The 27,537-nt window shown below is 44.2% G+C and overlaps 1 protein-coding gene across 1 annotated transcript; it reads right to left on the bottom strand.

Moving 5' to 3' along the window:
- Window positions 1-2,228: 2,228 nt before the first annotated feature.
- On the bottom strand, window positions 2,229-27,490 carry LOC134025787 (testis-expressed protein 264 homolog). Its single transcript, XM_062468609.1, has 4 exons — window positions 26,969-27,490; window positions 19,960-20,181; window positions 8,247-8,418; window positions 2,229-3,451 (listed from the first exon to the last, which is right to left on the bottom strand). The coding sequence occupies exons 1-4, from the start codon at window positions 27,227-27,229 to the stop codon at window positions 3,168-3,170; spliced, it is 939 nt and encodes a 312-aa protein (XP_062324593.1). The 5' UTR covers window positions 27,230-27,490; the 3' UTR covers window positions 2,229-3,167.
- Window positions 27,491-27,537: the final 47 nt, after the last annotated feature.

Genomic DNA, 27,537 nt, shown 5'->3' with positions numbered 1-27,537 from the left:
CTGTACGTTTTCATATGTAGCCTACCGTTAGTGTCTTTTATCATAAATTCATGCCGCGAAATTGTAAAGTTCGATGAAAAATAAGTTAGTGGTACAGTATAAACTTGTAACAAGCCTACCATTGTTTTCTCGTGCGCTGCCGAGGTGGAATGAGTAGAGGAAGCTGCTCTTGCGCGTAAGACAACTTGCAGACCAGTATGTGGCAAATTGCAGTCTAGCCTGATCGCGACGGCAGTCGTGAACAAGTGTTCGAATTCGCGAATTTGATCAACTCTAAACTTTGAGTAGCTTATTATAGAAAGCGCATATTAATAAAAAATCCAAAAACTATGGCTCATACTTGCCATCTGTTATGTTTACATAGCCTAATTTAAGCGTCATTCAATCAATGTTCAAGCTCTTGTAAGTCACGTAATAGTTATGCCCTAGACAATAGATGGTTTGGACCCATTAACTTTAACTGCAGGACTGTTCAGAGGTGTTGCTCTCTATCTTGATGTAATGTCAGTGTTTTAGATCCTGAAACTGACTCAACATCGGAAGGGCCATGGTAGTCAACCACTATTTTAAATGAGAACAGGATAAAAAAAGATAATCATAAATTAGTCTCATTGTTCTCTCTCTCTCTCTCTCTCTCTCTCTCTCTCTCTCTCTCTCTCTCTCTCTCTCTCTATATATATATATATATATATATATATATATATATATATATAAAACAACAATGACATTCTTGTGCATCAACTGCAAGGGGATTTTTATGTCTGGCCATCCATGTTGAATTATATACTGTGAGCTGTATCTTCTGACGATTTTAAAGGCAACATTTCAAACCGCATAAAATGTATTTTAAAATAGAACCCCCCTCCCACCCCCTTTTACCCCCCCATTAATAAGCTCAATAAAGAACAACACCCAGAGGTGTCAAAGTGTCTCAGTAATGACTCATACAGTGAAAATATATACTGGCTATGGTACTACCTGACCTAAGCCACATAGGGGTGCTAGCAGAGCCTCTGTGGTTCAGGGTGTCTTCTGACTTGGTGATCATGCAACTCTGCCTCACACTGTCCCCTACTCCCCTATAGTCCTGTCCCCTGTATGGTAAGAATAAAGAGTTTATTCTGCTTGCTTAGATAAACATACAATAGTTTTTATCAGAGTGGGTTGTTGTGGCAATCTAAAATTGACTTGGAACAAATACACCCACCTACTTTCTTTCCTTGATTTGAGTTGGAGAAGAGACATCTCACTGTCAGGCAGAGGGAAACTCATGATAGAAGAAACAATGTTGAAAGCGCCGGGGCTTTTGGTTGAGGATCTTTAGAAGTTCTTTTGGGATCAACGTGTTCGTAGGTGGGCAGATCGGCTGATGATTTGCTCTTACTGTATGTGGGCTTTTTATGTAGGACACACAAAAGCTAATACAATTCACCCATGGCTGTGTTTGTTAACGGATACCATTGTTTCATGTTCCAATTCTGTTCATTTTCAAAAAAGGAAATAAACATGTTATGTCTACCATGCTCTGGAAGCCCTGGTTAATTTGAGATATTCACACCTAAACCAGGGAGAACGCAAAGAGCGTTTGGATGGACATCTGCCTGTGTGTTATTCATCTTTCTATAAGTGGGTTGGGGCATGTTGATCAGTACATGCATACAGTACATGCAGGAGCCCAGAATGCACAAACTATTTGCATAAGACTTTAATTGCTGATCCTTTATTAAATTACAGACTATTACATCCCCCCTGTGATGTCTTTCTGTCCAGCTCTCCCTCTGCCTGCCCCCCTGGCTCTGTGGGCGGATGCAAGCAGGGTCTCTGTGGAGCTAGCTTGGTGGAGCCGCTTGTCTGAGCGGATATGCCTGGACATCCACACCCTGTTGAGCCCCACCAGGTGGTGCCTCAACATCAGCAGGCTGACACGTGCATCGGAGGAGGGCTGGAGGTGGGGGGGAAGTGGTTGTGATAGAGACACAGAGATTGAGAAGCATAGATGGGTAAGTAAGAGAGATGGTAGAGGAGGTAAACAGGTATATGATGACAGGAGAAGTGAGTGAGATAAAGAGTGGGGGACGTTCAGGGGAGCTTGGTTTTCTATCATGTTCTGAATGAATATTAATACTCTGTCACTGCTGTCATCGTTCTTCTGGATTGATCAGATGTGCTACACAAAGTCAGAGAGACTTTGTCAAAATGCCCCCCCCCCCCCCCCCCCCCCACACTGGGCCATTTTGACCATCTACAAAGAACCAGACATAGCCCAAGAGTCTAAAATGTTCTAAAAAATACATTTTTATAAAACAAATCATGAAAACATGCACATATAATTCAGTTCACATAACAATATATAGTGATATGTCCAAAGGCAGGTCAGTATTCATGGAGGTCTATAGTTTCGAGTACAAAGATAAAATACTAGAGAAGATTTGTTCTCCACATAACTCAGATTCAAGATTTGGATATTTTAAAATTTGAGTCAATATGACCACATACGGCTAATCTTTACTGATGAAACAATTATCCAAATAGGCTTGCAAGGGAGCTCTTAAAAGATATGTGGTTAATACTGATGTTCAACATTCATACACTTACCCAGTCACAATATTTATATCTACAGCAGAAAAATACATCACAATGTTGAGGTTTTAGCAGGTAGTAAAGATGTATGGCAAAAATAACATTTAAACAACTGATTGTTGTGTGGATTAAATACAATACAGCCAAATCAGAAAAAATGTGAAAAAAATGAAATAATCACATTTATACTACAGGATAGTGGTCAAAATACTTGGACAATGGTAGGAATCATGACACTTTTACCATGTAGGTAACATTAAAACACTAACATAGCATCAAGTAAAATATGTAAACAATCGAGACGTATTATTATTAATAAAATATTAATTTATTATTTCAAGATTATTTCAAGATATTCAGGTTACCTGATTTATTTCTGCTGGTTGTTTTCAAGTAGGCTTGTTTACGTTAGCACATGGACATTACTCATATGGACATAACCAGGTGATTCCCTTTACAGCTTGTCTAATCATAAGTTCATATTATCAATGGTAAGCATTGATAATGCATAACTAACATGGCTGTCCAGGTCTCATCTCAGCCTTCTCTCCCTGGCTCCTCCCCCTGGGCCCCAGGCTTCCTGCCCCTCACTCCTCCTCCTCAGCCCCCACCCCCCTCTCCTCAGCGGGGGTCTCCCCCCGGTGTTTGGTGTTATGGTCCTGGTCTGGGCCCATCTCCACTTCATCGGCGGTGTCTAGCGCCTCAAAGGAGGAGGCGGTGGAGCTGCAGTCACTGCGGTCACTGAGGTGGTCCCTTGGGCCCCAGTCTTGGCGGGGCACAGAGGCCTCTCTAGAGAGAGCCAGAGAGGACTCTCTGCTGTCTGACAACAGAACACCACTCCCAGAGCTGTATTCACTGTTTGAGTCTGCACCTGAGGAGAGACACACACACGTTTCAGGAAGAGATCATTGACTGTTAATGCATGGAGACGTGGAATGCGGGGAATTGTATTCTTATTTTCTCTCTGCGTCAGTCTTCACCTTTTTAATTTCTCTCTACCCTTTCTTAGATCACAGTTCTTAGTTTTCAACAATGCACATCTGTAAGACATCGGAAAAGGTATGAGGCTACTCAAGATGAAAAAAAAGAAGTAATATCTTAGAGGATATTGAGAGTAATTATACATCTACATGTATGTTTATTTTATAACATTGGATGAAGAGAAAAAGTGTCCAACATCCACCACTTGTCACAAGACAGTTTTGGTTGTGTTGGTTCTTAATTACAGTGGCACTGCCAGTGTCTGAGTTTTGTAAAAGTGCCTATTGAACTGTCCCGTGGAACTCCCTTAACACACAGCAACATTCACCCTCCTCACTGTTAATGAGGGAACCGTGCAGCCCCATAACCTCCTGAAGGAACCGTGCGGCCCCGGAACCTCCTGAAGGAACCGTGCAGCCCCAGAACCTCCTGAAGGAACCGAGCAGCCCCAGAACCTCCTGAAGGAACCGTGCAGCCCCAGAACCTCCTGAAGGAACCGTGCAGCCCCAGAACGTCCTGAAGGAACCGTGCAGCCCCAGAACCTCCTTAAGGAACCGTGCAGCCCCAGAACTTCCTGCCTTTTAATTGGAGCTCAGCATATTCGCCGTCAAACATTAGATAGTTCTCTCTTCATTTCTTTAAAATATGAGTTTTCACAGGTTTACTGGCTCATTATTTTCTATTTCTGACACCTTCCATTTGTATACATTTGGGTGGTGTGTCTCTAAATTCCGCAGACGTGTCTGATGAAAAACAATTGCTTTGGTCTGAGACATCTCCGCACCCCTACCAGACATCTCCAGATGGAGATGTCTGAAGCCGTAAGTTGAACTCAAGACATGCAGTCAGACGGTGACTAAGCATCTCTTCTTGAAAACGTGAGAGATGGAGAACCTGACAGAATACTAGCTCTATCGGATTGCAATTTTCAGTAAATCCGAGATAGGGTGTCAAAAGGTGAGATATCATTCACACTTATTGCAGAGTGATGATGACTTTGTGTCTCTTAAATGCCATGTCAAAATCAGCACTGGAGGTGTTGTAACATTTGACCAAAAATAAGTATTTTTGAATTTGGTTCTGCAATACAGTGATTCTCAGCCATTTGTATTGTGTCAATCTAGTGACACAACAATTGTATCACTAGATGAGTGTGTAAGTGGCTGCTCACAAACAACATGACGCAAGATGCCTACTACACACACTAAACCTTTTTATCCTAATAAATGTCCTCAAAGGCATCTATATGAACATCTCTCCAAGAGCTTCACTGATTAATTTACTTATTACGCTCATTTGCATTTGATTGATAGGAGAAATCTGAAGTTAAACAACAGAAATATGCATGCTGAACCGACGCTTGGTCATATTAGGGTTTACCTTAAACACTGTTTCTCCTTTGGCAACTCTCAAAAATCGAATCAGTCTTCAAAGAAAAAAATACACATTAGGAATGATACCCTTATTTTGTGAGTTCAAAATTGCTACAGTATTTGAGAGGATGGGTTTAGAATGGCCTTCAAGCAACAGTCTTAGCAGCCGCCAAGGCGATATTGATCCATTGTTACTGTCTGCAACTGAAAAAATCCTGCCTGGTTTCTTTACCATGTTAAGTCTTTGGCTCTCGTTGTAGCATCAGCTGAGAGTCTTCAAAATTTAAGAGTTTTAAAAGTGTGAAGTAGACACTGATGAGGGACAAACACACGTACACAAAGCAGTTACATGCTTAACAACAGATACTTGACGGAAACCCTCAGCCCAATGAGGCGGTCCACTCTGCAGTACACATCCCAGCTGTAGAGAGAGGAGGGGGGTCGGGGGGTAGTGATGGTCCAGATGGTACTGATGGTCCAGGAAGGCTCCAATGCTCCACTGATCTAGCCAAGCTCAGCCCAGTGTGTGACTGGAACACAGGTGCCTGTCACATTATCATCCCGTCACAGGCCTAGACATCACATCCACTCAGCACCACGCCTGTGACCCTGGCAATGGGGAAGCTCTAGATGTGTCTCTGTCACTTGGTTTCACTCAGCTATGCAGCCATGTGTGGTCATGTGGACAACATGTCTGTCCAAGTGGGTGTGTTTGTTTGGCGTGTGGATCAATCAGTCCCAAAGGAGAAACGGAACAAGAACAGGCCCTACAGCACATGAAAGAGAGAGAAAGAGAGCGATAGAAAGATAAAGAGCTAGAGAGAGGGGGTGTTCGGGCATCAAATGTAGAAGTATTTCGAGGCTTACTTGGCCCCAGCACTGACAGCCACTTGGTGCCCACACACAGAAAGAGACGTGCAGCTCTCCCCATCCAACACAGTGAGAGAGAGTGTCTCTGTCTACATGAAGTGTGTGCAGCGGTGATAAGAGTGGTGACGCCCTTCTAGTCCACCAGCCCGGACCATGTTCTTCCTGTACCGCGTGGGAGGTCATCAAACATGGAGAGGATCCACACGCGACATACTGCCTGGTATTCTCCTGCTCTGTCACTAGTCTGTTCCTTCACATCACATCAGTACAGCATGCCAGCGCCATGGGCCATGATGACAGATTCTGACAAACCACTGCCTCAAACCTTTTACTTCCCTCCCACTTTGTAGTCACCCCAAACAGCAGCACTGGCACAGACTGTCACATGACCTGCCGCCACCCCATCATCCCACACCCTAACTCACCCCATCATCCCACACCCTAACTCACCCCATCATCCCACACCCTAACTCACCCCATCATCCCACTCCCTAACTCACCCCATCATCCCACACCCTAACTCCCCCCATCATCCCACACCCTAACTCAACCCATCATCCCACACCCTAACTCAACCCAACATCCCACACCCTAACTCCCCCCATCATCCCACACCCTAACTCAACCCATCATACCACACCCTAACTCACCCCATCATCCCACACTCTTACTCAACCCATCATCCCACACCCTAACTCAACCCATCATCCCACACCCTAACTCAACCCATCATCCCACACCCTAACTCACCCCATCATCCCACACCCTAACTCCCCCCATCATCCCACACCCTAACTCAACCCATCATCCCACACCCTAACTCACCCCATCATCCCACACCCTAACTCACCCGCACACGCTCGTACACACCAAACACACGTTATTTAATGGAGAAAAAAAAATCTTTGGGAAACCAATGACTTCCTTGGGGATAATGCTTTCTACCGTAGGCCAACCAAAGGAAAAGCGTGCCGTTCCAGCTCACCTTCAGCCTGGCTATTCCCAGGATGTCTAGTGTTTGCGTGCCTGGTGTCTGTCTTCTGGCAGGCTTGAGGCTGGATTTATGGCTCACCTGACGGGTTAAGAGCTGTATGTGTGTGTGTGTGAGATAGAGAGAGATAGAGATGGAGATAGAGAGAGAGAGAGTGTGTGTGTGCGTGTGCGTGTGTGTGTGGGGGGGTCTGATTTAGTGGATAGAGAGGGAGCAGAGAGAAGCCATCGTGTCAGTTTGATTAGTTTCCCAGGGACACTTGCAAGGTGACACAAAACAGATTGTCTCTGTGTTATAAAGAGTCATATGGAATGTCAGTGACTTATATTTATGACATCAGAAAGAGGTTTTTAGGTCTAACACCTAGCAAAACTGATCAAAGGCTTGATCTATACCAACGTATGACATCAGACAGATGACAGATTCTATCTGTGACATCACTAACATGGAGAAAGAATGGGGGCACTGACATAACCATTATGGTCTGGTAAAATGGATACTTACTGCATTTAAGTGAGAGTAAAGTTCATTTGGATTGGAGAGAAGCTAAAAAAAAACATGGCTACATCTACATTGAATGTTAAGTTATACTAGACTACTCAGGTCACAGCTGAACATGATTGTACACTGTTTTCCATCCTGTCCATGCTGTAAACAACATGCACTGTGACAGACGGTGTTTGCGACACCTTCTTTCTCCTCTCACAAAAACACCAAACTGGTTGTGATGTCCCTCTGTTGGGTGGATATCTCAGGAGAAGAGACCCTGGGCCTGTGCTGCTGTCACGCCCCCTCGTCACGCCCTCCTGTCCCACCTGGTCTGGGGGAGCAGCAGGTCCTTAATGGAGGCAGTCGGGCGCCCGAGAGAGTGGCACCACACCCCCCCAGTGCCTTCTGGATCTGGGCCTTTCATTAACACCTGCCACGCTGTCACTCACTGGCACACTCAGTAGGAGCTTATCTCAGCAACAAATTAAAGGAGCAACAAACCCCTGCGCCACCATTGTGCCACTTTTATATCCCATTACACTCCTGAAAGTGCAAATAAAAAATACAAATGTTGATAGTATATTTAGTTGTGGTTCAAGTTTTTGTTAACAAGCCAACAGGTTAAACTCTCTTGGTGTGTGGGCAAGGCTTGTCTGTGGCGTAAACAAGCTAAGAAGGGGTTGACCTACCATTCCAAATCACTGGCAACCAGTCCAAAGCACTATGTGTAAAACTGTCACATTACTATTCCCCTCACTCTGTAGCCTCCCTAGGCAATCTACCTGTGCTCATGCACATTCTGATGCGGGCAAACAGGCCTATTAATAAATCCACAGGTAAATCCAAGCGGTGAATGGCCCTAGGCACACTAACGGACTGGTCCTTTTTCAGGAGAATACTAACTAATGGTCTTTAAACCACAGTAGCCAGAAAGTAGAGGACAGAGCCGGGCTCATGCGGACCTGTGATGTCAGAGCTCCTGTCATCTTCGGAATTGTTCCCGGACGACAGCCTCATCTCCACTTGGCGCACCTCCGGGACATAGAAGTCGCCCTGGCGGGCCAGAGGACTCATGTAATGGATAACATCCTGCCTGTAGATTTCTAGGAATGGGTGGGCACACAGCTTTCTCTCCTGAGAAAAAGAGAGAGAGAGAGAGAGAGAGAGAGAGAAGAGGGGGGGGAACATGGAGGCAGGCTTGAGATGAAAGAACACCACATAGATGATGAACCCATCCATCCAATAATCGTCAGCAGGCAGTAAGATTCAGTATCACGATGCACTATTGAAGATCCCATGAGGAACTCCTGGATCAAGCCATGTTCTCTGCGAGGGCTGTGGTAGATAAGTATTATTTCTGAAAGACCACATGACCACTGCAATACCTGCATTGGTGTGTTCTTTTAATGCATTTTTCAAATAAGATTCTGCATAAAATGGTGAATAATTGAAGATAAGCTTCTGCACATCTTCTTAGTTATCTTTGGTACATGCTGTTTATTAAAATAGATGCCAGAGGGTTACTGGTCAGTGTGTGTTTATGTGTCTCTCTTACTCACCACTCCCCACAAACACACACACACACACACACACACAGCCACCCACACCCCATCCTCACACTCTGTCATTAATGTACGAGTACATCTCTGTAGCTTCAGCTGTGCTTGGCTGGCTGGACCCTGCTGCTCTGCCTCCAGAGTGGGGGGTGGACCTACTCACTGCTCTAGGCTCATTAACTTTTAATTCATCGCATTTTGGTATTCTACACACACACACAGCCCTAATTGCCATGTTCATCCTTTAGCTCACACCTAAAAGCATGTATACACTGCATACTTCACTATGAAACAGCTATGCCGGAACATCATGCTTTCAATATCCATGTAGCAAATGTATTAATGTATTTGAATAATATGGAATTAATGAGTCGGTGAATTGGTGAATAAATGTATATGTGAATGCGTCATACACAGGCATTCACAGTGTGCAAAGGCGTTATTACGCAAAGCAGCAGACTTCTTTATAACTCAGTTCCATCATGTTTTTGACCATCTGTCTCCAAACCCCCGTTTGACAGCATTGAGCTCTCCTCCGTGACTGCCAGGGTACAGAACTCCAGTTGGCAGAAACAACACTGGCAGTAATTACAACACTATAAAATATTCATGGCTTTACTGTATGAAAACATCTGCATATGACCATAGGCTGTCACACATTTTTGTACGCAAGTTATTCACCTACAGTACAACACCAAAATCAGTAGGCTTTTCTGACAGGATTCCACATGCTTTGGGAAGCTAGTCCACCATATTTGATGTGGCAGCAATGCCTGAGTCCTTATGATGTCAGCGGTGTGTACACTGAGGCTGGCACAAAGCAATCTAGAGCACGCTAGCAGAGAGAAGCTAACGCAGAGATGTCCCCTTCATTAGCAAGAATGTTAAAAGTGGTCAACAGCAGGAGGTGGTGGGTAAAGATTTCAAAGTTCAGCCTAGAGGAAGCATTGTGAGGGTGGGTGGCATGATACATTCCAATGTCCATGACAGTTTCCTCTCTCCCAGTTTGCTGTGTCTAATTGGCTGTTTTTCTGTCTGACCATGCCGAAAATGAGATGACAATAATGGCTTCTCATTAATAAGTGTTTCGCTTTTTAAGGAAGGGAAGAAAGAAGAGGAAAAAGTAGGAGAGGGAGGGAGGGACAGAGAGAAAGAGAGAGAGAAAGACAGAGACAGACAGTGCTGGTCTCTAGGGGATATGTCGTGACTGAGTGTGGACAAACAGCTGCTGCAGGTACAGCCCAGCTCCAGTCTCGCATAGCCAGTACACAACCTCAGGCTCTGGTGCTCACAAACAAACAAACACACACACAATACAGATTTCCTTTTCACTGTAATCTCTCACTACGGTATCTCTACAAGACGCAGCCGAAATATATGTGTTTGATAACCGATAACTGATATACAGACCACCAGCTATTCAATCACCGCCGGTCTCACATGTCTGATAATTACAGGGATGTTAAACCTAACCCATCTCATCAACCTCTGTCTACGGCTTCTCCATAGAGAGCAGCTGGACGCGTGGACATGCAGTATCCCCTCTGCATGGCCACAGCACCCTGAACAGGCTTTCTCACAGAGAGCTCTCTCAGCCAAACACAGGAACAGGTCACAGGCAGTTTATTATGTGCACAACATGACATGCTGAGATAAACATTCCAATTAAGTCCTCTGTGTATTCCTGAAAACATTCGGTATATGAAGAAAAGAAAAAAAAACATCCAGTAAGAATGATCAAGAAGCCATGGTTATCATAATAGCCTAGGAGGAAAAAGTGTATCCTTACATCTCATTTAAATGTATTAAGTGAGAGCTTTACGATTTTTAGTGTAATCTTTTTTCACTTGGGAGGACTAGCAGTTCCACACAGCCTCACTCTCCTCGGCTCTGTCCAGGCTGTGTGTTCCCAGCTTCCCCAAGGGAGCTGATGAACAAGAGATGAGGAAGGGCCAGTGTCCTCCCACTCCAGGTTCCTAGCCTGGGGAGGAACAGCTGCACAGATGCTCAGGACAAATACACCACGTCTTCAGATAAATAAATTAAAACGTACTTATTTAGCTTTAAAACAAGACTTCTGTTCCCACTGGTGGTACATGCAATATACAAACACTGACTTGATTTGATACATTGTTTCCCAAGAACACTGGCCCTGAAAGAGAGAGAGAGAGAATACAGTAGGTTTGACTGTAGGACACCAAGTCATGTCCGTTCACCGCTGGCCAGGGCTTCGGCAGAAGGATTTTAAAGAGAGCAGGACAGGGTTCCCATCTTCTACACGACAAGGACACAAAAGAAAAAAGCAAGCGAAAAGACTTCTGAAAAGTATTTTCTGAAAAGGCTTCGTGAAAAGTTGATTTGAGGAAAGAACCAATAAGAGAAGGAAAGAGAGTGAAAGAGCAGCAGGGGCAAAGCAGGCAGTCAAAAACTGACAGAGTTCAGTTCTTTGTCAGGGGGTGGGGGGGTTCTGACAGAGGAAAAAAAGTGCTGACAAATGACTGATGTTGACATTGACCCAAAAGACAACAATCAGCACCCAAAACGACCCCCTTTGCCCGTTTGTGACAGTGAACGGGACACTGGACTCAACAAAGCTGACAGCAGTTGGGAAGACAACTCATGGTGACATGGAGCTGTTCTTAATAACAGACATTGTCTAAACTGACTTCTGGTGGAATTTAAGAGGGCTTTCGGGAGTTAAACTTCTCGAATGCCAGGTCAGGGTGAGACAGCTAACAGGAGATGCCTTAAAAGCCTGCACTTATCTGACCGTGTCTGAGATGAGCGGAAAACTGGAGGCCAACGTTGAAGGCTGGTTCTCAACATGAACAAGAGTCTAATTCAAGGGTCTGGTGACACATGGCCGCATAATGTGTCCGTAATTACTGTAATCCCTTAGATTATGGGATACACCACTCAATCTGAGAAGACACAAGAATAGGCACGACTCAAGACAGCTTCTCTCCTTCTCTCTCTCAATCTCCCTGTTCTTTCTCTATCACTCTTTTCATTATCTCTCCCATACTCCTGCATGTGTTGATTTTCACCTGTCCATCTCTCTTCTTCTTTTCTTTAAACCCCTAGACAAAAAGAGTGCAACATGTTTTCAGTGCAACAGCTAAAAGTTCCCCGGTATTCTACACAGGGGTCTCTGATGACATACTAATTGACTCATCTTTTGGTTACCATCCACAATAGACTCTTTACTTAAATGACAACAAAAAATCCTGTTCCATTAACTTCTATCAGCCACACCAAATAGGCCAAACAGGGAGACAGGGATGTTTGAAAGGCACTGACCTGAATAAAACAGAACAGTCTTAAGCTTGTTTATCTTTGCTGTTTTCTGTCGCTAAAGCACGAGGCCCCCCCCCCCCCCCTCTCTTTGTTAGCACCCACACCCCCTCCAGTTGGGCTCATACTTGACTGGTTCCAAATTGCCTTCTGAATTGGTTTCCTGAAAATCCCTCAAGAGGACCCTGCAGAGAATCCCATGAATGTACTTTTTTTTCAGTAAGGGGGCTACCTTGCTGTCCAGCCACAGTAACATGGTTGGTCTTAAAGTAAGGTAATCTATGACATTATGTGTGTGTGTGTCACCACTCACTACTATACTCCTATCACCATGATCCATGTGAGAAACAATGACTGTGCAGAAACGAACCTGATTATACTACATTGACATGGAAAGATATTACACGTAGATGATGCAATTGGCGCATTAAACACCACACAGGGCTGATTAGGATAGCACTATTGAAGGGCATGCTACCTGGAAGCTTAGCTATGCATGTAGTGCATGGCAGCAGTGAATAGTGACAAACCTTCCGGTAATAAAACCAAATACCTCAGACAAACCAAGAGCGAGCACAGCGGGCGTGGAGTGAAGCATAGCTGACGTGTCTGGCTGTCAAATGTGGAGCTTGTCATACGGAGGGCTTGAGTGGGGAACAGACTAAATCCTCGTTTCCCCTCAGCCCTCTAGTATGTGCTCCTCTCAAGCCACAGAGCGACGTGAGCCCCACTCAGACTTGTGTACTGAAGAGAAGATTGCATTCAACTCCATCAGCGCTGTCATGTATCAGACCATCAAGTGAGCTCTTCAGACTTGAGATATTTATATTATTCACTGAGGGGTCTGGAACTCTGAAATGTCTAATATCCATGTGAAGAGTGACTGTCTGACTCTTCCACTTGAAATAATGAACTGAGGAGAATTCATAAGCCCTCAGAAAACAGATGTAAATCCAAAAAGGAGTTGGGTGTACTTTCTGAGAGTCATGTAATGTTGATGTTTACCATTGTCCTCAGGACCACCAAGAGTGAGGGAATTCCCACATCCAGTAGAGAAACAAGATCGTCTGGAATGACTTGAGTTAAGAAGAAAGAGATAGAGAGAAAGACAGTGAGAGACAGTGAGAGTGTGAGAGAGAGAGAGAGAGAGAGAGAGAGAGAGAGAGAGAGAGAGAGAGAGAGAGAGAGAGAGAGAGAGAGAGAGAGAGAGAGAGAGAGAGAGAGAGAGTGTAGACGGGAGAAGAGATAGGAGCGGGCAGCAGAGGAAATCTCTCAGTTCATTCTCACCTCAGAGGTCAGTGTCCTTTTTCATTTACACCTTGGTCAGCGAACATATCCTTCTCACACCAGATCCACTCCCCATGTTCCTCACACAAGTCCTGGCCTATACCTCTCTTTCTCCTGTGTACTCTCTCTATCTCTCACTCTCTTTTTCTCCCGTGTACTCTATCTCTCACTCTCTCTTTCTCCTGTGTACTCTCTATCTCTCATTCTCTCTTTCTCCTGTGTACTCTCTATCTCTCACTCTCTCTTTCTCCTGTGTACTCTCTCCATCTCTCAGTCTCTCATTCCCTCTCCCTCTGCTGATACCAGACATATTTTCCTTTGTAACATTCCACTGTACCACTACATCCATGAGTGATTGCTATGGCAAGCTGTCTCACACACAAATGGGCTCTTAATATGCTGGTGCGCCCTGCTGCCTTATCTTAATTCAGAGCCACATCAGTTCAGAATAAAATCTCAATTGGATCAATCATATTGTAATGTGACATTTGGCGTTGACAAATGTCTACAGGTTCCCAGTGGCCCGGGTACAAAAGTCATGTTTGAGCACTTGACTGGCAAGCTGTCCTCAGCCCCATGTGGTTGAGAGGGGTCTGGCTGTCATTCAGCCAGCCACGGTGGACCCAGGCTGGGCCAAACAGAACCAACCCTGCCTGCTCACACACACACACCTGCTGTAACACTACCTGACAGAAGAAGAATGTCCACTCTTAGAGCTGGATGGAAACCATTTTTTTGAGGGAGTAAAGAAGAACAAAGAATATCTTTGTCAAGAGTAATCCACTGTTCTCAGTTATAATTACAAATAGGCTACCAACTACAGGATACTGAACAACCCTATTTTGTAAATTAGGGCAATCTCCATATTGCCTTAATGGGCTATTTCACATCCAGCCCATATGTTATAAACACTTTAGGGCAAAACCTATGAAATAATCTAAATTCAATCAAATATTATTGTATTTCTGAAAAGAGAATCAGGAACCAAGCAGCCCTTGAGGCCTGTGTATATTCTGCAGGGCTGCAGAAGGCAAGTCTGAGCCTGGGATTATGTGGATCTAGACAAGATGATGGTGATATCTTATCTGAGGCTTTCCACTGTGAGATGATCCAAGAGGGGTGGAAGACAAGGAGAGGAAATGACATCAATCTGGTGCTGCTCGCCAAAGAACAAAAACATGGTGGAGGAACACAAACAAATCTGTTCATCTCCTTCTTTAGAGAACAGCCATTTATGACTGATTCCCCTCGCAACACCTCATGCCTAATTAAAGGGACATAGGATGATTTTGGAGTTAAGCTAGAAGAAGCAAACATCTTTCATCATTCAAACAAGGTATTGTTATCCTCCTCAGTGTATTGTTCTTACAATAAAATTGTATTGAATTAAAATATTTTGTGATGGCAGGAAAGCACTATGTGGTGGTACTGTTAGTGTGGCTCATTACAATTTGACAAAAAAAAACAAAGGAAATTTACTCACTATACGTGTTTGGCTAGTCATACCTCAAACATTTCCAAGTGAAGTTAAAATTAGATTGGAAAATACGTAACGTTACTGGCAGGCGAAGATAAATAAAACCTAAAGTTTAGGAGTAGAGACTTCACAAAACACTGTGTATCCATCTTTCTCTGGCTGTACAACCCGCCCACTGTCCTTTCCTGACCTTTGCAACTGTGTTCTTATTGGGTAGAATTCCCCAGTGTAGAGCAGGCCCTGCAGACTAACAGCTGTGCTGGGGAAAGAGTCTGACCCAGGAGGCCAGCAGCCAGACCAGCCTGCCCTACTGATGAGGCCCTATCAGACAGTGGCCGTCTGTTTGGGTAACGCTGCAGGTTCACTACATACCATAGGTGACAATCATCTGAAAAAGTCAAAAATAAAAAGACAATCTAACTTTAGATTCTGCTCAGAGTCTCTGCACTGGTGAGAGACTTCAGTGCCCCGGAGCAAACAAATGTTTAGTCGCCAGAGTTTCAGAGGCCCTCAGATCTGCATGAATGTCAACACTGCCCCCTACAACTACGCCCCCCCTCATCCTCCGCTAGCCCGCCACCACCATAACAGTGTCTCAAGATGCCAGGCCTGGCTGTGAGCATGCTTGTCTCATAAAAGGCAAAGTGCAGACAGTAAACATTAGGGCCGGCCAATGGTGTGGGCGGCCAAATATCAGGCCCACTCAAAGAGTCTGTCAGACAGCAGGCTAAATGCAGATGAGCAGCGCTGTAAAGGTCTCTCCATGGGGGACTCTGCACCACCACAGACATGCTCAGCACACAATATCACCCAGCTCACTGGAGTCAGAGCCAATCAGACAGGACGTGCATTTCAATTGTGTTTATTGGCATCTTTCATGAGAGGACATTTCAAAATCAAAACATCTAGTTAGAAAAGTCCTGCTACTAGGTATTTATCCCTTTGATAGACTGCATGGCCTAGATAATCTTCCATGTGTAAATAAATAATAATAAAAAATACCTCCCACCAGTACAATCCAATTGCGTCTCTGTGGCATAGCTGGCTACAGCAAGATTGACCCCTGGAGAGGGAAAGTGAGGGACGAAGCAATACTGGCAAGTGACACAATGACACCAGTGACCCATATACAAACTAGAAATGATGAACAGATATAACACAACAACATTTTATTGTTTATTTTTAGCCGTTAACATAAAAGACTACTGTGAACCATCATAGCCAATGAGGTATGAAGTGGATGAGATGGGGCTCCACGCAGTTCATCAACATATAGCTACGTCACACAACTCTGGAACCCCTTCCTGTGGACTTGTCCAAGTGAACCTGTTCATGTCTACGCTCTGACCTTTCCAGTATGGCAGAAGGCCCTTCTGATTCATCTGCTCCCTCCCCAGGTCCCTGAGCCACAACAAGAGCATCTTGGGTATAAGTAAACACCTGTGGTGCATTAGGTAATACAAGACCTATAACAACATACTAAATCTGACTGGAGTATCAGTGGGATACAGCCCATTGACTCCATTGTGAAAGTATTCCAACCCAGGTCTATGTAGAAGTGGACCCACACCCAACATGGGTCCTGGTCTCCTGTCTGAGCGAGGGAATGATGCGGCTGGGTGTGTCAACAACTCACTGCTTTGGCTCAGTTAGACATTTCTGAAGCAGGGCACACTTATCCTTCAACAGCTGGGTGGCGAATCAATATGCACTTTGAGTATCCACATTTAAAGTTAAAATGTTATGAGCAGCTTTGGCAAGAATAGCACAAGCAAACGGTCTGTTGGAGATCTCACTGTCCTCAGTGCCTTGATTACTGGGTGAGTTCAGAGGTGAACAGAAAAAGGGTTTGTGGGACTAGGAGGAAAACAGAATGATAGAATGCTAATGTGCATCTAATTTATGTTCATAGAAGATCAAGGAACTAGATTAACTGAAACATATCCACCAACATTCAAAAATACATGTTTTAACTGCACCAGAACTATTCTAGCTATATGTTTAAAAAGCTGCATAACTGAATTGGATTTCTTATTCTTTCGTCTAATCACAGGATATAAAACATAAAGTCCTCAGCTGAACACCAACCATCAGTGTGCTTTATATCAACCTGTTTCTCATAAGTGGATACAAAAAGTTAAGTTAGCAGACACATTTCCTAAAAGACCTCTTCAGTACAATGCAAACACAATGAGCCAATAACAGTATGGCCCTCAAAAACACTTGTTGTATAACCAAATAAAAGCCTTAAAGACCTCAATGCTTCAACTCTAAGGGAGCAGGAGGAGCCTCCCTGGAGAGAGGCCTGATATCTGCCAATAACATAGGAACGGTGGGAATGACGCTCTGTGACGACAACATTAATAATGGACAAACACTTTTACCCGACTGCAGGGCAGGAGGCTCATGTCCTGTGACAGAGTGATGTCAGCAGGCCTGGGTAATGCAGGGCCAGGGTACAGGGGACTTAAAACGCATCAAAAATTAAAGAGATCTGAAGGCTTGAGAACCTATGGGATCCACCAAACTGGCTCTGGGTCACATTGCAGAATAGAGCAGGGTCAGCCTGTCTACATATTGAATTGAGCGAGTGTGTAGTAAAAGGCTCAGTGGGAGTGGTTCACTGGGGCATATGCGGTAATGGCTAAATAAGTTCCCACAATCTGCAGTAAGTGACTCCAACAGGCAGAACTACAGTCAAATCAAAAGGTCTACCAAGCTTGTTTATGATCCATTCGTTAGCAATTCAGCAAACCCAGGTTTCCATCCCACTGATTATTTCCCACTAGGGAGGATGGTCAGGCTAGTTTGGATGCGTAACCATGGGGATCGCCTAGCACCCTTATAAAATGTTTTATCCAAACCTAACGCTGGGATGATCTCTTCCCTCTCTCATCTAATAACTCCTTCTGGACATGTGCTTAGGTCAAGGGTTACAATGACCCCTGACTGAGTCAAGCCCAAATCTTTCTCATGGATAATGCATCACAAGAAATAAATGAAGCATTATTCTAATTCAATGTTTTAATATATACGGGGGAGCTCCATCCAGATAACAGCATCTGAGAGGATAACTGGACACGTGACCACAACTTCAGAGGAAAACTGTCGTTTCTGAAATGACTCATGGACGGCTATGTTCTCGCAGGATGGAGATGACACACTGTGTATACATTATAAATAGGTAAATTACTTAAAGAGAGCAAGGCACATGATTAAACAACATTTAGCCCACTGCATTCTGAGATTGCAGACCATAATAGAAAAATGAGGACACTGTTATACACAGATATACAGGATATACATGTTTTATATCCATGAAAACATTAGTTTCCCCCCTTTAGTATAATCAAGGAAACAGGGTTGTGCTATTCAGAAAAAGGATGTTAGCATCATCAAATGGGGTAGAAATGAAAATGAGTGTTTTGCAACTCTACTGCACTAGTCTCAAGATGCTACTATATCAACTACTATTGAGAGAGCAAAGAAAAACCAGATTAGGATAAGGGTTATAGTTACCTGTGACCCCCTTATCCTACCTCTGACCATGCTACCACACCTCAACCAATGCCCTAGCCCTAATCCCCCAACCCTAAAAACAGGGTCAGGGTTGGGATTGGGGTTGGGCTATGACTAACCTTAAGTCTCGGCCTGCAAGAAAGGTCAGGGGAGGTCTGGTAACAGGGTCAGACCAACGATCAAGGTCCCCAGCAGTCTGGAGCTCTAAATCAATGGATTTGGTCTCAACAGTTCCTTTCAACGTTTCTAGTGTTAACTAGAAATGAACAAGCAAAGATTACCCACGGCGATGCCACCTGTGCAACCACGCTGTATAATTAAAGCTTCTCAACAAACCCTCGGCTCCTCCTAAATGACTCATTTTCCCAGCTGCCTCAGGGTCGCGCCTAGTGAGTGTATACAAGCTGCTGACAGGAGTGCAGGGATTTCTTCTTGGCTCCTGACTTCCTTTACTCCCTGTATATCTCTGTGTCCTTAGCTCTCACCCTCTCACTCTCTCATGCCAAGTCTTTCATCTGTAAAATTGCTTAATTCTTTCTTTCTTCACATTTTCCATCTGGTATTTGTATTCCCTTGCTGACTTCCTCTTCCTCTCTCCCACCCCCCTTTCCTTCTCCTGTGTCCTTCACCCCTTCTTCCTGTCCCCCAGGCTAATGACATGGGGACATTTCTCTCACTCCCAGCCCCAGGACTTCTTCCTCTCTCATGAACCATTGGTCTAAGACTATTATCAAACATAAACAACCAACCCTAACAAAGAGCCATCTGTTAGAACAGTGCATGTGAGATCTCTCAGGTGCTACAGTGTCTGTGTACCAAAAAAAGAACCCTAGACAGACTGCAATAATGAGACCCCACTCACCATCTCACCTCACTCCACATCACCTCACCATCATACCTCACTCCACATCACCTCACCATCTCACCATCTCACCTCACCTCACCATCTCACCTAACCTCACACCACCTCACCATCTCACCTCACTCCACATCACCTCACCATCATACCTCACTCCACATCACCTCACCATCATACCTCACTCCACATAACCTCACCACCTCACCTCACTCCACCTCACCATCTCACCTCACTCCATATCACCTCATCATCTCACCTCACTCCACATCACCTCACTCCACATGACCTCACCATCTCACCTCACCATCTCACCTCACTCCACATCACCTCACCATCTCACCTCACTCCACCTCACCATCTCACCTCACCATCTCACCTCACTCCACCTCACCATCTCACCTCACTCCACATCACCTCACCTCACCACTCTCTGGGAGCTGTTTGTCCTAGAGCGAGTTCATTTATAAGTCACTGGTGTTTTCATCAGTGTTATGATCAGTCAATGTTATTGATAGTGTACTTTTCTTATTTTCTAAATGCAGGAAGCTTCTAGGGAGTAAGTGAGACGTGTAATGTTGGTGTGAGTCAACAATACTTCCAGTGGGGCCATAGGAAAGATATTGCTCGCTCAGAATAGATGTTGAAAACACTGTATAATACAGTCAGAGGTGGCCATACTGCACCTTGATGTAGCGATGAAGCCGAGGGTAGACCCGCCTCACCCCCAGCAGCACAGAGAGGGGGGTCCTGTGGGGGATGGAAGTGGTGACCACATGGGTAACCTCTGGGAAGGAAAAGATCTGGAAGCCAAACTTCTGATAGAGCTTTAGCAGCTCCTCACTGGGACTGCCATGGCCTTCACTCAGGATACTGCCCACAGCATAGCGACACTTCAGCTTCGACACCTGGGAGAGTGGGGGAGGGAGAGAAAGAGAGAGAGTGGGGGAGGGAGAGAAAAGGGGGGGGGGATTAAGAGCAGGAGAGAAAAAGATAGAGATACAGTGAGCGACGAGGGATGTTTTTCAGATCAAATTTGATAAACTATTGGTTGAGGTGTACCATTCACATTTCACTTTTGTTAATCTAAAAGTCTAAAACTGTAAAGTCTAAAAATAGCTTTCTCTCACTCTGTCGTCTTTATTTCCTGTCCCACTTGCAATGTCTTTCTGACTCATTACTGTCCAAAAGCTCTAATTAAACATGCAGAACACTCTCCATGGCTGCAAGGCTGTGTTCTAGCAGAGAGACAAACTCGTTCAGCCACCATTCCAAGCAGCAATTAGGAGGACTAACACAACCCTTATGCCCCATCTTCAATTGTGCCCATCCTCTAGGGAAAAAGGCTGAAGAAAGAATATAAAAAATTCTTCCCTGCTATGAGAAATGGTCAACCACATGACCAATTTGGATTTTTCCTTCAAAACCAGATGAGTAACAAAGACAAATTACAATACTAAAGGGGCTTTGAGGGAAAAAAACTCTAGGATACTAGCCTGGGAACCATACCAATCTGAGAGCTCATGGTTTATTTGGCCTGGCAGATGGGTCTGGCTACCTTCCCATTCAAACAGATTTCCCTCCACCATGGAAAGTGCCGGGCCAATCACATCTGTTTATCTGATATAGGGTGGGATTAATGACATGACTGTACAGAGGAACACAGTTTCATCAACGGCCAAGATGATGTTTCACGTTGGTCTGTGCCTATTGATAACGCCCCTTGGGTATGGAAAATGAACTGAGAGGTTCCAGACTAATACTTATTTTCCAATTGATCTGGTGATGCCAGGCTAGGAGGATACATCAAATAATCATAAACTAAGAAAGAAACCAGCTTTGTAATGAAATACAGGTGTTAAGAGAGACTCTCAGTAGCCTGAGCTGCACTAATTGCAGCACTTTGCTGCTTAGCAAGTTGTCCCTGCTTCCTCTGATCTGGGCATCCTGTTCTCAATTTAGGAGGAGATAAAAAGAGAAGCAATTGATTACAAATGAGGACTCGAGGGACACCAGAAAATGTTCTCTGTGTGGTATAGCGCTAAGCGGGTATTCTGCTCCCGTTACTACAGTTATCCCTCCCTCCAACAAGGACTCCTTCCGTTTCTCCGTCCCTTCTCAGGGGCCTGCAGGTTAACAGGGGTCAACACCAGGAGGGGTTCTCTATACAAAGCTCCTTTATGGTTTCCCCTTCATTCAACAGATGAAGGCTCTGGTTGTAAAGAGGGCAGAACTGCAGAGTGTGGTGCTTACTCACTAAGATGCAGGTAATGAGGAGTCCCATCTCTCCCATCCCGTGAATCCTGCCAGCCAAGGCCCCTGGGAAAGAGCGTTCTCACTCTCAGTCCCCATTAGCCAAAGCCAGCGCACCGCGATAAGAGGCAGGCAGGGATTGCAGAGCACACAGTCATTTTTCATTACAAAGACTCCCACACACACACTCACTCATAGGGACATACACACACTCCAATCCCCAAGAGAGGAGAATCTGCATAATGACCAGACCTCAGCCTAGTTTAGTGTGTAGACAGATTACATCTCCCACCAAAGCAATCCCTCCAGGATCTATTCAAACCTGCTCCAGACACTGTGGTGCTAGCTGGGTCATGCCATGGGTGGAAAATATCTATACCTAATAAGAGTAAGGAAGTGTTACACCGAGGCGAAGTCTTTCAGAAATTATATTTTCCAGTAGCAAGAATTCCATGTACCGTAATTCCCCCCTCCCCATTACATGAAATCTTTGCTACTCACTATGCTCACTACTAGGCTCACTATGACCCAGGACACCACCAGCACAGCTAAGTCACAAGTCATCCTTGTGCCACCTTCACAAGTGGCTGGAACCTTATCAATCTATCTTTCCTCATTCCTAACTGTATCCTTTACAAGGTTCTAGCTTTTATTTTGTCTCCCCACCCCTCGTGGCTCTTCTGCCTCTCACTGCCAGGCCTGGGGAGGGACAGCAGGAGTGCAGGACTCTCTCTCTCTCCTGTCTCCCAAGGAGGGCTGAGAACAGAGCGTGGGGCTAACAAACAATCCTGTCAGTGCAGCGCTGTCCTTGCTCCGCCTGTGGCTCCATACTTACACACACAAGAGCGCACACACAGGGCTAAAACCAGTGTCTATCCTCCAAACAAGACGGACACAGAACACCACCAATCTACAGGGCCGATGAGATTCTCTTCATCAGTTAATGACAGCCAAGCCGCCTTAAACTTGCCCAACAGCAGACTCTCTGCTCTAAATAAATGCTGACTGTCAATCATAAGAGTAACAAGATAAACAAGACTGTAATATCACCACAGTAAGGTGTCTCCAGTCAACAATAAGCCTTGCCCTAGTTTTCATGCATAGAGGAAAATACACAGTGTTGGAGCTTCTTTTTTGTTATTCGGTTGTCACAGTGGCAGGCTCCTGTTGAGAGGATTAGTTACCCATATTCCAGGGTTCAAAGCAGGACAGGCAGGACTCAGGACAGATAGCCACAGCCACCAGCATAGCCCTCTGGGACATACACTTTAAAAAACTATCTCTAAACGCAATCACTTTCAGTCATCATTTCACATCTACTTTAAAGCACTTTCTTCTTTCTGAGCCTCTGCTGTCCAGCCAAGTCATCCTGGTACACAAGCTGCCTTTTCATGTTCCTTCCATCTACAAATGTAGCCTACTACTAAGCTGGTCTCTGAGAGCCACTTCCTAGAAGACCTTAGTTCTGTTGACAAAGATGTGGTGGTGCATTCTGGGGACATAGAGGTCACAGCCATCCGGAGAAAAACATCCCATCAGGCACAAAGCGATGCCTGTCTCATTCTGTCTTTGTGCTATGTCCCTCTGAAATGGAGCACCACTTTGCTTATGCACCACTTTGCTTATGTATTACTCGCGACACCTTCTGAGTCCTGACACTCCCACCACTTGGTCCTATTACACTCTGTGGCTAACTTTGCAGAGCAAAATGCAGGTCTAAGATACAGCCTATTATTTCTTCTATATTTAGCATTCAAGCTTCAACATTTCTCACAATTCAACTGTCACTACAAAAGAAAATTCAAGCTGAAGTAGCTAGCAGAGATGTAATTTGTTTTTCACATTTACCCAGTTTTGTGTGACTGACTGTTGTGACCCAAGTACCCTACCTTAACACTTGCTGGGACTAGCAGACAGATTTGTCATCTCACCACCCTTCACCCTTCCCTACCACTGTGGCATGACAGCCGTGGGTCACAAGGACCTCAAACCGTGGCCTGGGCCAAAGTCTTGGGGAATGTCTAAAAAATAAAATAAAATACTTGACGTTTATGCCTGTCTCTATATGCCCCTGTGGTGATCTCCCTGCTTTCTGCTACTAGAAAGGCTGGAAACAAAAGGGAGGGGGCTAGGGTGGGCAGAACCAGAGAGTCACAGCCTTTGAACTTCGAGAAGATGGGGGTTGGGGAGGATGGGATTAGTGAGAGGGGCAGGGGCCAACAATATCTGTCAGCTGCTTTAATGCAAAGGAGTAGCTGCTCCACACTGTATCTATGGCAACCATGTAAGAACCAAGTTGAGCTCTCATAGAGTCTTTAGTTTTTCCAGAGCAAGTGAATAAAGAAGGGACCAAGTGTAAAATCTCAGGAGGAGGAAGCCACTTCGAAACCTCTTACCCGCTTCACAGTTGTGCTTTTGTACATTCTGGGATGGACAATCAATGCGTTTTGTCCCAGTGGAAAACACCATTCATTCTTTGTTCCTCTGTCTGTCCCACTCCAGGGGACCCAGAGCACTCACAGGGGCTTCTGACCTTGGGAACGGATGACATCCTGAAGCTTGAACACTAATGAGCTGAGATCATTATGCCAATTATCTTAACTTAGATCAGGACTTGGCTGTGAGTGACTTGGTGGAGAGAAGCTAGGACCCAATGCTAATTGCAAGCTTGGGAAAAAGAGGGTGACTAAAACAAAAGGGGTTTTGAAGCAGAGCTGGGAAGAGTCATTCAGCTCTGGTAGTATACAATCGGGTTGCTGTGGAGGACCATGCTGTGGGCCAGGCACATATACTGTATGAAGACACAAAGCTGATGCTGGCCGGCCTGGGTCTGATCATGTGCTTGAAGAGTGGACTTAGACCCTATAGAAAAATGTGTTTTATGTGTGTAGTATGAACTTTTCATGTTAGTGTTGGAGGATGTCTACCGATTTTCGATTTTCATATTAGGCTAATTACAATATTTGTTGGCACATTTGAGCTCATTTAGAGCCCATCCCTCTCTTCGCTCATCTGGCAGTACTCTTGAATTGAATATTGATGTAAATATATTAAAAAACGTTTCCAAAGGTAGGAAAAATATTTTCGAAAAAACGTTTTGCCCAAAAAGTTTCAAAATGTTGGAAAAATATTTTCGAAAAAAAAGTTTAGAAGGAAAACTTTCTAAAAGTTGGAATTTCTTTAAAAAAAAAATAAGGTCCAATAAAATGTTTTGGAAGGTTGGAATTCTTTAAAGTTGAAGGTTGAAGTTTTGGAAGGCTGGATTTTTTTTGGTTGAAAAAATCTTTTAAGAAAAAGATTCTAAAAAGGTAGGAATTTTGGGGGATTTTTTTTTCTTCTTAAGGTTGGAAAAATATTTTACAAAAAAAAGTTTCCCCAAAGAAAGTTTCTAAAGGTTAGATTTCTTTTTGGTCCAAAAAGACAATGCAATGCGATACAATATTCTCTGAACAAGATGGCTCAAGCTGTTGCCTTTTTGTTCTGATGAAAAGTATTGATTATAAAAGCACAGATTTAAAATGTGTATTTTTGAGTATCTTTGCTTGTGGATTAAAGCCACACAAGGTGGAGCATGAAGTAAACTGTTCATTTTTTAATGTACTATATATTTTGTAGATGATCTAAGTGCCATGGGATTGAGCCACTGGATGTTTTCGAATGGTATCTTTTAGAATGCTGAAGCCCTGCTAAAAGATGCTGATCCTACCATGGCCCAGCAGCAGCAGGAGAGCCCCAGGGAATAAGCAACATACTAGATCGACCTGATAGGGCACAACAACAACAACTATTCTGAACAAAATAAACCAAAACTTTACTTTAATATCACGTCTCCTATCTTTTCATCAGACTGTTATAGATATATAGCCTGGATATACTATACAGTGCTGGGCATAAGTCTTAGGTACCCAAGATTTTGAAAAGTATAGATTAATGAACGCATTACCTCAACAAATAAAGGCATGTTTACCATGTAAAAGGCAAAGTAATGTAGATGGATGCAAACAGGAATGGAGAGTGATCAGTTCAGGTGCAAATATCATAAAATAACAACCGGGTGTAAATAGCATGGTTGGCTACGGACACATGGGCACAAATTGTCATAGCCATTATATATACACCTGGGTGTAAATAGCCACATTAGCTATTCACCCTGGGTGCATAACATTGTTGGCTACTGACAAATAGGTGCTAATAGCATCTACCTAATCACGATGCAGGCTAAACAACATGAACATGAGCCGCCATAGGCCGGGCCAACCCTTACCTCATGTCTTTCAGGCCAAAACAATATAACTGTAGAAGAAGACATGTAGAAGAGCCTTTAGAAGATGTATTAAATTAAACGTGTGCTGCGTGTCATGGAGGACCTCAAAGATCGAGGGGGATTAGGTATCTGGGAGTCTACCGATCAAACAGACAAGAGTCTTCCTGCTGAAGACAGATACAAAGACTGAGGCCCTCAAGGGGTTCACATGGGGACCAAGAGGAGGTTAAAGGAAACAACAGAGAGACGTCCAACAGGTTGATGGTGTTTACACTGACTGCGCCATAGGTGGGGGAATGGAGGGGACCACAGTGAAGCTTCTTTCACAGGCCCCAGAAAAAGGACAGTGTTTAGAAAGGCTAGCCCTTGACCCCCTGTTCTGCATGCACAGACCAAGGGTAGGGAGATCCCTACATCTCAACACCATAGGGGTCATAGTGCTGACAGACCGACCGCAGAGAGAAGGTGGATAACCATCCATCCATCCACAAACCACACCCTTCTCCAGATGTTCTCTGATCTAAACTGACTTTTCTAGCTTCAAGCTTTTAAACTCCCTCCCTCCCAGTGGTTTGGGATTTTAAGCAGAATAAACTAAATTTGTTGCAGTATCAAAGGTACTATGTGATTACCCTAGCCCAGCATTAGTCTGGTGTTGACTCTTATGTTTAACATAGCTCTGTTGTCAAACAATGGCAGCCTCAGTGATGCATTGTACGAATGAATGCAGTTTCTTTATATTCTCATAATTTCATGAATAGGAAAGCAAAGGTTCAGTCTCAAATCCTAGATAACACGGAATGCTGACAACCGTGATCTAATCTATATGCATTGCATAGAGCCTGTAGTCATTTTGAAATCCAGATGAGCTACCCTCCCCCTTGAAATAATTTAAACAGCACATGCTATTACCGCCATCTATTGGTTTCAGTCAGACGTTACATGGTAAGGATATAGGCATATTTCTTTGACAACATTTTCAGCAAACATTTGCGTAATATTCACATCATATAGAGCACCATCATTGCTCCAGTATATGCTGCCTTTCGGCCCTTAATCCATGATTTGAATGCATTTGCATTCATCTCACCGGTTACCCATTAATAACCAGATTGTGTTGGTGTGGATCAAATGCTTTGAGTGTGGTAACATTATGGTTCAGTTTTGACAAGCTTTACCTTTTCGGGATCATCGTAAAACACCCCAAGACACGTGAGCTTGGGTCCAATACTGCAACTTTCAGTAAAAAGTTGTCCACACTCTTTGTATGGTCCCTGTTTAAATTTGTAGGCAATTGTGATATTCTTGATTGGCGGTGAACCCGTCCGGATGTTGATCTCCGACATAAGTCCCGAGTACATGACGTACGCTAGTGTAGTTAAAATAAGACTCAATAGCAGGGTAATGATCACACACAAAATGACCCATTCTTCTGACATGTTTAGCTAGCTGGCTGGCAAGTTTGGTGGGGATATTTCTGACAGTCGGATCAAAATGTTTTTAGATACCAATTGAAAACAGGCTATAGCTATTAACCACATCAACACCTAATTTCCACTGGCATCATGATTTTTCTAACTTTCGCCAATCAATTTCGTCCGTTTTCTTTGAGCGGACTAGAGATTCTGCCAGTGTCTGGTTCATTTCCCTAAACAAGTATAATATTTCCGTTTAGGTTGCCTGTGTTCCGGAGTATTCAGTTCCCCTGTTCCCCTTCCTTGCGCGTGCGCAAAATCATGACGTTTTC

This window comes from Osmerus eperlanus, chromosome 1 (assembly GCF_963692335.1).
Source record: "Osmerus eperlanus chromosome 1, fOsmEpe2.1, whole genome shotgun sequence".
NCBI lineage: Eukaryota > Metazoa > Chordata > Actinopteri > Osmeriformes > Osmeridae > Osmerus > Osmerus eperlanus.
This window is presented reverse-complemented; position numbering and strand designations above follow the sequence as displayed.

What these genes read in the sequence shown, in the direction of transcription:
- LOC134025787 (XM_062468609.1), bottom strand. Translation starts at nt 27,229, where the DNA reads ATGTCAGAAGAATGGGTCATTTTGTGTGTGATCATTACCCTGCTATTG. An exon ending in TTTACGATGATCCCGAAAAG is followed by an intron (nt 20,182 to 26,968) that starts GTAAAGCTTGTC and finishes CCACTCTCCCAG; the next exon opens with GTGTCGAAGCTGAAGTGTCG. An exon ending in GGCTTCATCGCTACATCAAG is followed by an intron (nt 8,419 to 19,959) that starts GTGCAGTATGGC and finishes TCTTTTTCTCAG; the next exon opens with GAGAGAAAGCTGTGTGCCCA.